General features: G+C 35.7%; 1 protein-coding gene across 1 annotated transcript in view; it reads left to right on the top strand.

Annotated features, from left to right (window-relative positions):
- Positions 1–12,070, top strand: part of LOC138742531 (solute carrier family 12 member 9) — a 90,096-nt gene that overhangs the window by 23,247 nt on the left and 54,779 nt on the right. The window contains exons 7-8 of the mRNA XM_069897062.1: positions 6,740–6,897; positions 9,007–9,089. Coding sequence (XP_069753163.1) covers positions 6,740–6,897; positions 9,007–9,089 — 241 coding nt within the window. The remainder of the gene's footprint in view (positions 1–6,739; positions 6,898–9,006; positions 9,090–12,070) is intronic.

Here is a 12,070-nt window from a genome sequence, read left to right as displayed (position 1 = left end):
ATTTCTGTGGCTAATTAGTCTTGCAGTGTAGCCTCTATTTCCATTCATGAAGTTTTCTGCAGACAGTTGTCATCTGCCTCTTGAAGAGTGTTTCTGATCTTTCAGACATGTGTTTGGAGATTTTTCTTTTTTTAAAATTTTTTATTTTTCACACCATAAACCACATTAACCATGATACATACTTTTTCCTTTTCAAATATATACAGTGCCATTTTCTCCCCCCCCTCCCTCCTCCCATCCCACCCTCCCTACCTCCCCCCTCCCGTCCATTAATTTAATGTCTAGGACAATGTCTAGACTAATGTCTAGGATACATTAAACCAGTCAAACAATGTTGTCATTCAATAAAAATAAACAAGAAATTCCACTGAGTCAATTCTTTTCATTTCCTTCTCCTTTCGTTAATTTAGGTAGTGAATGTCCCCGGTAGATTTTCGCTATTGTGTTTCATGTAAGGCTCCCATATTTGTTCAAATATTTCAATATTATTTCTTAAACTATATGTTATTTTTTCTAATGGAATACATTTATTCATTTCTATATACCATTGTTGTATTTTCAAATTACCTTCCGATTTCCAGGTTGACATAATACATTTTTTTGCTACGGCTAGAGCTATCTTAACAAATCTTTTTTTGTGCATCATCCAAATCAATTCCAAATTCTTTGTTTTTTATGTTACTTAGGAGGAAGATCTCTGGATTCTTTGGTATATTGTTTTCTGTAATTTTATTTAATATTTGGTTTAGATCTTCCCAAAATTTTTCTACTTTCTCACATGTCCAGATTGCATGAATTGTTGTTCCCATTTCTTTTTTACATCGAAAACATCTATCAGATACTGTTGGGTCCCATTTATTTAACTTTTGAGGTGTAATGTATAGCCTGTGTATCATACGTAACCTCGTATTTATTGTATTTCTCATCGCTCCAGAACATAACTTCTCCCATGTGAGATTTTTCTTCTTAATGATGTTCCAAACAGTTGATGTTGTAATCCTAAGATTTGGGCAATGTCTCTTGATTTTATTCTTGATTTTTTTCCCCCTCATAATGGCTTCATTGATTTTCATGAAACATCTCTGGTCCTTGTATTGAAAAATGGCAACTACAGGTGATCAAAAGTTTGGAAACAAGCCTAACTCTCTTGTACCTGCACCAATTAAGCAATTAAACATACCTGAGTAATTGCAAATACCTTTAAAGCCTAATATCCCAAACAGTATGGTGCCCTGAAATGGGTGAACTCTGCATAAAAAATACTGTAATTTCCACATGCCCAAACCAAAATGCATTATTTGAATTATTTGATTACAAATTTAAAACAAAGTGGGGGGGAAAAAAAGTATCTTTGTCCAAAACATTATGGAGAGCACTGTACAATATTTCTGCTTTGCTGCCAGCTGCTCTTGTATTCTGTGGCTGTGTAATATTGCTAAGAAGGGAAGATGCTGTGTACTGACCAGTACTGGGAATGGCTCCAAATTTACCCAAGCTTTCAATTGAATTCCATCTGTAATCTACTGCTTGGGTTTTTCCCCAGAGTTTGAAATGTGATGTGGCAATTGCCTCTTTATGCCAGTACTGTACTACTTCTTTTGGTCTGTGGCCTTCAATTTTAAGAAAAATAAATTAAAGGAGCCATAAATCTGTCTTTGTCAGTTCAGGCAAATGGGTATTGATTTCAATTGCAGAAATAAAATGAGATTTGCCTCACCTTGGATGGTATGACCAATTTATTTCCATTCAGATATTTTGCTTTGGATTTCATGTTAAGATCCAAGTAACATTGGGTGTAGGTAAGCATTTAATTTTTCTGAAAAGATCATCTGATCCCTGCCTAACCCTTGACACCTGCTCTATCATCACCACCTTCATTCCCTCTGCCTATGTGACAAACTCTGAAAGTCTTTTGAATCCAATTAATCTCAATTAGTAATGACCATCAGCATTGTTTTATTTGAATAATGTTATTGTTTTGAGATGCTGATAAATGTATAAACTTTTTTGCATCTACTTTGTAATCACAGAATCAAATGAGATTTATTTGATTGTGGTTCAAAGCCAAATTCCAAAGAATTAAACTCTCTTCAGATCATCCTAGCAGAGTCAAAATATATACAATGAAACCCAACTCCTAAATCATACTTACAAAACCCAGTAGTTTGAATGGTCCTAGAACAAGTCCTTTAATGATGGTCTGATGCTTTTCCTAGACTGAAAAATCACTAAGAATTATGTTTATTTGATTGGGCAAATCATTTATTTTGCTATTTTAACTGATTTTTTTTCCCCTCTCTGGAACAAATACCATTCAAAGTCTAGCATGTTAACCAATTTAAATAAATTTGCCACTGCAGAAAACAAATGGTATACTAATGCAAATCAGCTTGCATTATTTTCAAAAAATTTAATTTGCATTACTTTTCAATGCCAAAGCTTTTGTATAAATGCACTTGGTTGAATGATTTTAAAGATTAATTTCATTAAAATTTGCTTTTTTTCCCCACAATTTAAACTGCAGTTTAAGTTCAAAACCACAAGAAAAAAAGTTTGGTCTTATCTCCAAAAATAACAAAAAGTTATTGTAAATTTGTTACTTAGCATATTGCAGAACGAATAGTATAATTTTAAACATATATATAAATATACACACACACACACGTGTCTGTCTATATCTTTCTTTGTGGATTGCCACACAATTTTACCTTATTAACATATCCAAAGAATGCCTTTTTAATGGTTAATTTATTAACATTTTTGACCAAAGTTTTAGAGTAATTAATGTGCATTGTCCCATTGGCAAGTTATTAGGCGCAGGAACAGATGGGCTGCTCGTAGTCATTTGGCTTGTTTTCAGCATTATTGGACAATCTGTTCTTGCCCATGTCTTGACTTTGATTATATTTCAAATAGTCTTTAATATTGTCACTGTTTTTGTATTTTAGAAGTTTGTATTTTTCTTTTCCTTGAATATTTTACTGCATATTATTAGTAATCTTATGAAATTACCTAGATTTTGCAACCATCACAGGTGGGAAATGCAACACTTATTCATAAGAAAAGGAGAAAAACAATCTTGCAGAACAGTTAGCTTAGCATTTTTTTGCCAGAATCAATAATTTATGGTAATAAAAAAGTTATGATTTGAGTAAGACTGAGTTCACATGGTTTGACATAAAAATCTAAATTTTTTTTGATAACTTAACACACAATGTACCTTTTTGTAGACTTCTGGAATGGAGAGATTGATGGTGGTAATATGTGGTCATGAATAAAGTGTTGTTCCAAAAACAGCTGGATTAACAAATTTGAAAGGCACAAGGAGTCCATTAGAGGTCATGGATAGTAAGGATTAGAGAGGAGGCAAGAAATTGGCAGATGGAATATAAATGAGAGTCCATCACTTTGGAAAGGAGAGAGAGTTTTAACACAGTGGTTCTCAACTTTTTCCTTCCACTCACATACCACTTTAAGTAATCCCTATGCCATAAGTGCTCTGTGATTAGTAAGGGATTACCGTGCATCTTGGCACCTCACAGTTTGGCGGGCAGCAACCTCCTTTGAAGAAGACCGCAGAGCCCACCTCACTGACAAAAGGCAAAGGAGGAAAAACCCAACACCCAACCCCAACCAACCAATTTTCCCCTGCAGCCGCTGCAACCGTGTCTGCCTGTCCCGCATCGGACTTGTCAGCCACAAACGAGCCTGCAGCTGACGTGGACTTTTACCCCCTCCATAAATCTTCGTCCGCGAAGCCAAGCCAAAGAAGGAAATCTCACAAAAACTGGTGTTTTCAATCATTTTTTTAAACAATGTGGTTACAGTTGCTGGCGGGGGTGCAGTGCTGCTGGAGATCACCAGAGCTGCTGGTGGAGCTGCTGGAGATCACCAGAGCGCTGCTCCACTACCCCATGTGATTGCTCCTGACGGGGTGGCACCTCCTTGTCACCGTTTTCGTTGAGCTCCAGAACCTAAAAAAAAGTAGCACTGCACCCCTGGTTGCCACTCTCCAATCTGCAAGAACTCATGAAGGGACTAAATAATTTCAGAAGATACCCATTGATGCCTCATTATTTTTCAGTCCACTTTCTTCAGTATACTGCGATGTTGATTATCAGACCTTGGGGATTGTCTGCCTATGTCCCCATTATGAGTATTTCTTTAAAAGTACAGAGTTATTTCAGTTTCTCCCACTGTCTAGACACTTGAGATATCGGGTTTATTTGTATTCTCCTTTTATGAAAATGGAGCCAAATCATGTGTTTAATCTGACATTTTCCAAATATACTTTTTCTCATCTCTGACTTTTAAAATCCCACATTTGTTATCATGCAACCTTTTTTGCTTTTCACCATGAAAGCTTCTGTAAATGTGTAGTTTTTAATGTTCTCTCTCTGTTTGCTCTCATGTTCTGACTTCCTTCCCTTTGACCCCTTTGCTGAATTCTAAAGTGCTGGCGGACTTTTTTTTCTGACAACTTTGAATGTTTCCCCTCATTAAATACTTTTTTTGGAGGAAATTGTGAGATACTTAAATTCTCAGTGAATCCAGGGATGTGGGGAGAGCATGACAAAGATGTGATCTGCCACTTGGCATAGAAGGCTTGAGGTTCCAATTGACCTCCTTTATGTTCTGATGGTAGAAAGATGGACTAGATTCAGCCGGATCATTTTTAGGTTGGCAGTATTGGGGTCAGTATTGATCTTTGGCTCTATTCATTTTGTGTCATTGGTATGGGTGAAAACACAGAGCGTAATGCATTTTAGTCTTTTGTTAGCAAAATGGGAAGGTGATTTATGAGGAAAATGCAATGAGTCTGCCAAGAAATACAGATCAAGTGAGAAGGTGAAGTTTAATGCGGGCAATTGTAAGATTATTCACTTGTTTGTGACGAATAGAGATTTTTTTTCTTCAGAGTGATGTCCCTTGATGGTTGATGAGATACAGCAACTGTTTGTCCAGCTGGCAGCAGGCAGATTGGAAGACAGTATTTCAGCTTCTAATTGAAAGGTGGAAAGTGTATAAAAGTAAGGATATCTTGCAAAAACCTAATTTTGAGTAATTTATTCAGTTTTAGGCTTCTGGACTGAGTGTAGAGAAAGGACGAATGGCTTGTGATTCATCAGGAAAAGGATAGTGAGAGGCAATCACATTATGATGCAGTGATTTGGGGCCAAGTGCTTGGGATGGTACAAATTTTAGACCTACTCGCCTCTCGATGCTGAGCACTGAAATTTTGCATAGGGTGGTTCTTAACGTTCTCCCCAAAAAACATACCTTTGATCTCGCCTGTTTGGATCACTGTTTTAAAATGGGAAAGAAGAGTTTGTATTTCTGCTTGACTTTTGTACCACAGTGCACCGATGACAATCTTATGACGTTGAAATGAAGCAAATGCTGCAATTAATTTGGACAGTTCTTCTGAAAATAAATATCAATTCCACAAAGTTTGAACACAGTTTCAAAAAATATTTATTTTTATTTTGCAACAGAAAGCTTTTAAATTGGTGCTAAAAGACCCAGAAATATTGTTCTGGATTATAATCCGGTTTATTGCAATATCAGTTGCATACTTTTGTTTTCTGTAGAAAGGATTGCAGCTGATAAATGTTGAGCAGAATAAATTAAGTCACACTGATGTATAAAATCTATTTTGTTCAGCCAAACAAAGAATGATTGGGATTTTTGTTCTTAATTATAGCTTGCTTCAAGCAATAGCCCAGTTGGAAAACCAGTTTACAGGGCATGTGCAAGTACAAGAGTGTACAGTAATTGTGAGTTATCTTAGATGGCCTGTCATGAAAACCTTTTGTTCATAAGTATGCATGCTACGTTGGAAAGTAGATACATGAAATTGTAGCTGCATAAATAGGATAATGAAAATTGAACGGCACACTCCACTTTCCTGGAAATGCCTGGCATGCCTCATTAGTTTTATTAGCTGCAGTTAGAAATGCTGACCTGTAACATTTTAAAACTGAAGTTGAAAGATGTAATTATTTTAAGCTCTTTAGATAGCTTGTTTTCTGATTCAGATTATTGTTTATTCTCCAACATATTTATTCAAAATATTCTCTCAGAATGAGGTAACGGAGCTGAATTTACTAGCACTGTGCAGTCATTCAAAGCATTGATTGCATTTATTTATTCGGAGACGTTTATGTTGTGAAGATTAAAGCTTTGCACATGGTACACTTTATTACTGCATGATTTCATTGTCCTTTTTTATTAATGTTTTGAGGTAATGAGCTGCTTGGATTGTATGTCAATGGCAGCTAACTATTGGAAGACCTTTTCCTTAGAACCTCAAGGTAGCAAGTTGGAAAACAAGGGAGCATTACTGTTTCTAATTGCTGTCGAGTGACCTCCGCTGAAAAGTATGTGTCTATTTAGGGGAAATTGACGATTTCTTTTGGATCTCCTGTGCAAATGATTTGTCGTCTTGCAGATCACACATGAACAGTGGGCAGTTGGGAAGACCAGATGATTGGTGCTTAAAAAAGAGGAGTAGGGGTTAAAATGATTCTTCTAAGTAATCACTGGGACAGGAGCACAAATTTCTCTCCATGTGGCATGTTCCTATGTAATTTTCGTCTTTAAGGTTTGGTTCAATTATAAAACTGTCTGTCGAGCTACTTCTATGCACGGTGCCTCTTGATTTAGTATTTTGCATTTTGTAGGACAAACTTTGTTTTCTGGGTGCTAATATTCAAAGATTTTTTTTCTCTTTTTGAAGATTTCTTCTCCAAAATAATTATGGCTTCCTCGAAGATATTAACATCTGGCGTCCTTTTGTCATAATTGGAGTCTACTCTTCAACTCTATCAGCTGCAATGAGCACGTTGATTGGAGCATCCAGAATTCTTTACGCACTTGCCAAGGACGATATATTTGGCAAGTTATTTTGTGGTCATAACATTAGTGTTTGATATCAATATATTGCAGAAAATGTGGATGGCATTAAAGTTGCATTTTTATGCAAGATGTTCTGCTTGTCATATCTATACTTGACACAAAAATACAAAAAGAACAATATTCAGGAAGCTAACTTAAAGCAGGGCACAGCTTTTGATAGTATTCATTGCATATTTGTATTTTTTAAAAAACATGTGTGCAGATTGTAAAAGACTAGAAGAGACTACTGAGATTAACCTCGTAGAAAAATATGATGTATGCTAACATATTTTGAAATAATATTTTTTAAAAAGTAATTTCCATAAATGCTAATGAGGGAGCATTATGGTTGGAATTTAGAACTGCCTCTTTACGGTGAAGTCAAAGACTCATAACATTTAAGAAGTAACTGGATGAGCACTGTCTGTGAGTTTACGATTGGAGAACACTTTCGTAAGAGCAAACAAACAGCAATGCTATGGACCCATGACTGCTTAGATTGTGGACCAATCATCGTAATATTGGGTAGTACTAAAGAGTTAGGACATTCTGACCATAATGATTTTGAACCTAGTTTGAAAACCGTGAAATCCATCTTATTCCTGCAGGTAGTTTATTCTCCGTTTGAAACGTTATCTTCCTTTAAAAGCCCAGTCTCCCCACTGAGTCAATAATATCACTGGATCAGATGATAAGAAATGCTGAAGTAGCAGGCAAGCACCTGGAGAATAATGGCACCTCCAGATGCTTCAATACCCTTACTGTCTGCTTTATGATCCTATTTACATAGATAGCTTGTTTTCTTAATAATTTTGCAAGTCCCCATGAAAGCTGTAATTATTTTAGATGTAATCTGATGAAGAAAGGAAAATACTTGTCACATTTTCATTGTCCTATAAAATTTTGCTAGTTATAAAAAGCTGTTTCCAAAATGGAAACTAGTTGTGAAGGTTAAGTAATGTAATACATTGGTGATATTTGAAATGAATACAGCCAGCTCTGAAGTTGTGAGATGGAATGCAAGATCACTTTATTATTGTAAAAGATTTGGGCAAATTGAACCAAACATTGCAATCTTCATTCTGGGCACAAAGACAGTAAAGAATGGAAATTCTCAGAAATATCTCAAATGAGGTGGATAAACAGGCATTTTTGCTTGGATTGATATTTGTGTTCCATTAAGCCATTACACGAACCTGCCTCTGTACCTGGGGTGAGATTGTAGACCAGCTGTGATCACTTTTGATTCTAATTCCAGTCATTAGCTATGATTATTTGCACTGCAGCCTTATTCTGAATGCTCTTCAGTAGCTTTTAGCTTCACAAGGACTGTTGGCCTCTTACAATTAAGTGGTTTAATCACTGATAATAAATAACCATGAGATTTCCAAAAATGCTTTTAACATTTACAGTAATGTTTCTAAATGAAAGTGAAACAAACATTGCTTATAACTGTTACTTCATCCAAAGTTCATAATTTAATCCACTCTAATCCAAAGTAAATTCAGAACCTCATATCAACCATATGAACTACAGCAACACATTTAATCTGGCATGCAAGATTTTCCAGACTATGGAATGATATTCAAATTCTGACATACTTTTTAATTCCTTTGTTTTAAAGATGTAATATAGTTAAAATAAGGAATCTAATAAATAGATCCATCTTGAATGAGGTTTTCCAACCTGTTCTTGTCCGAGAGTAATCTGAAAGATTATTTAGTTGGTTATATGATAAAGTGAGCATCTTGATTGAATTACTGCCTTCTATTCCCTGAAAATATTAAACATCGATATCATTGCTTTTTCTGAAATCCTTTCATTTTAATTTAAGAGATGCTTTATTTTATAAAACTAGAAAGAAAAATACTAGTGGATGCGTTTGTACACTAATGCTTCATCATGTAATGCATTACTTCATCCTATTATATTTAAACCCTTTGGGCCTTGAAGATGTGAAATCCTTGGGGGAATGGTGACTGTCATGTCCTCTGTAACTTGATGCATATGTTTAAATGATCATATGCAAAACCATTGAAATATCATGGAATTATTGGTGTCTTTCATCTGATTGATGCTCAATATGTTGTTTTATTTTTCACATGTTAGATAAACTTCTCCTGCCTGCAAAGAAAACTTCACAAGGTGGAAATCCCTGGGCTGCAGTTCTGATTTCATGGATGCTTGTTCAGGTACTTCTCATCAGTTTGTTTTGATATTCAATTTTTTTGTGCAACTTTAATGATATCTATAGGAACACTTGCTCTCTTCTGCATGGGAAATAGCTTTTGATTACAGATTGTTGAATTGTTTCAATATTTGGCAAACTGTGTTCATATGGAGCAATTTGCATAAGATTGTTGATCAGTGTACCAATTTAATTTTATTGTGACCCCCCCTCAAAAAAAAATCATTTGAGAAGTCTACAAGCAGTGACATGCAATTTTATTTAAAACTAATGGGAAACTTAAGCAACTGTTGGTCCAACATTTGAAGAGCCATTTGTCCAAAGTTATGACTACACATGAAACATTTTGGTCAGTACAAATTAGACTGCTGTCTAATTCTCCATAGAATAAACACTCTATGATTCATCTCTCTTAGCTAAGTAAAAAAAAGTTGCATTTGATAGGCCTTGAACACCAGCCCCCCCTCCCCCCCAGAACACTTTTGTCCCAAAGTCTTTAATATTCAGTTTACAACAGTGAGGTTTTATGACATCAGCTGTGCAAGCAAGGGCTGTCTGAATTTAAATGTTAATTGATAATCTGCTATAATCTTGACATTATATTTGGATCAATTTAATAGAAATCTAAGCAAAGTAACATTTTTTTATTTGAAAGTGGCATTTATGGCTTTTTTCCTTTTTCATAAATATTTCTTCACAAATAAATAGATAAGTAATGGAGATAAATAAATTTGGATTGGGACAGTCATTTATTACTGTATATTTCAACATAAGTTGAGTTGTGAAATCACCCCCCCCCCAAAATCTCTTAAAAGTGGGGGTCATATATTTTTGAGACCTTGTATTCAGCTCAAAATCCAATCCACACAAATACAGCGAACAAGTCGACCCATGAAAAAAAAGCAATTTGGTGTATAAGACAACTCATGAAAAGCAGATTTGGCATACAAGTTGACCCTTTAAAAAACCACAAATAAAGCTTGACTGCGACAGATTTTCCATTGAGATTTTTGTTGTAAATAATAACAGTTAGAACCCTTAAATCATTATCATTGTCTGGAAAAAAAACATTTAGAACCCTTCAAAATCAGTCTCACTATCATCGTCTGAGGCAAAATAGCAGCAAACTCATCCATACTCTCATTGTTCAAACAGTCATATGGATAGCAGTCTGTATCTAATGAGGCGGTTTCAGCTTCGTCGTCAGGGTTCCACAATAAATTTTCTTTTGTGCCATCAATTGCACAAGAAATACTGCACTTTTGCATGATTTTATCACAGTCTCTACTTTAACTTTGTCCTATGCCTTGAGCATGAAGTTACACAGCATATCAAGTGATGCAGCACCCTACCTTTTGTGAACGACTTCTACACTCAACATCCATATTCCATTCCTCGTGCACATGTTCTTTGAATTACTCGTTCAAGCAGACATCGAGAAGTTGCAATATAGACGTCAAACCACCCGGGATAACGCCCATTTAAGTATTATGTAGTCCTAATCTACTTTTAGTTTTCTCAGTTAAGTGGCTAGGAAACATCCCAGACCAGTAAACTCTGTTCTTTGTATAAACCACCTGGCCACCTGTTCCATTGGCTATCCATAGTTTTATACCATTTTCATCCATCCAACCTTTTTATGAAAATGTACAAAAATACCTGCTGGGAATTTTATTTGAGGTTTTATTTTGTGTTTGAAGATTATCATGGATCTTAACTTGGTTCTGTCGGCCATGCACGATAACACCACAGTAAACCTGGTCCTTTCATGGCCTGTACTACTGGTTTGCACAGTTTTAACTCCTTTCCATTCCATTGTTCTATTGCCTATCATGTCAAAATTCATGGGGATTTCGTCCATGTTAACAATATTTGCCAATGCAAACTGGTGTTTCTATCAGTTATGTATATAAGCTGGTGAAAACTTCAACTTTATGGCGTAATACCAGATTTTTTCTGTTCATGAAATGGTTGCATCAGCCGACTGTAGCCTCAAAATCTTTACTGAGTTCTGGGTGTGATTTTGCCTACTGCAGTGCAAATGTTCTTATTTTATTTCGGTGACTGTAGCAATCTTGCCTCTATTCATATACCCATTCTGCAACGTGATTTTCCAACTCCGGCCAATGAATGATTCCTTTTCTCAACAAACGTTGCCTTTTTGGTATTTTTCTTTTTTGTTCCTCCAATCTCTTACCAACTTCTCATATGCATCATATTTTCTTGCAGCAGCGCAGTTGTTGGTCTTCTTGGCCATTTCTATCACTTTCAATTTAAAACTCGCTTCATACTTTTATCAAGAGATGCGTTGTGTCGATGGACCCTTCATGATAGCAATCACCTCCAGCCAATGGCCAGCAGCTATCTTTAAGGGTCGATGTATACGCTGGTCAACAGCCCATCTCAAGTATCATGATCTTTGGGGGTTGACTTGTACATCAGTCAATGGGCCAACTCAGGGACCCAGAAAATTGGGGTTGACTTATACACCGGATGTACCATAAAACCCTTAAAATGACGCTGAAAAATTAGGGTTGACTTGTATGCTGAAATATATGGTAATCAGATAAAAACTTCAAGCTAGGATTATCACCAATGGTCAGATGTCTCAAGTTTTCCCTCTCTAAAGGTCAAGTAGTCAAGGCCGTCCATGATCTCCAGCTCTATTTATTTTAGCAATAGAATTACAGGCAGAATTTGTTCGATGGATTCAAACATAAGGGGGTTCAGAGTGAACAGGAAAGAAGACAAGATAAATTTATTTGCTGATGTATTAATATTTTTGAAAAATCCAACCGAATCTCTGGCTAAGTTGTAAGATATCTTGGAAGATTATGGTAAGGTTTCTGGGTACAAAATAAATTTTAATAAAAGCCAAATCATGCCCCTTAACGAAAGGAGATTATAGACATTTTCAACAAGGAAATAAATTTGATTGGTCATAAGGGGGTATTAATGTTTAGGGATAAGGGTAGATAATAACCT

The sequence above is a fragment of the Narcine bancroftii genome, chromosome 9 (assembly GCF_036971445.1).
Source record: "Narcine bancroftii isolate sNarBan1 chromosome 9, sNarBan1.hap1, whole genome shotgun sequence".
NCBI classification, from domain to species: domain Eukaryota; kingdom Metazoa; phylum Chordata; class Chondrichthyes; order Torpediniformes; family Narcinidae; genus Narcine; species Narcine bancroftii.
Note: the sequence above shows the minus strand (reverse complement) of the source record. Positions and strands in the feature narration are given on the sequence as shown.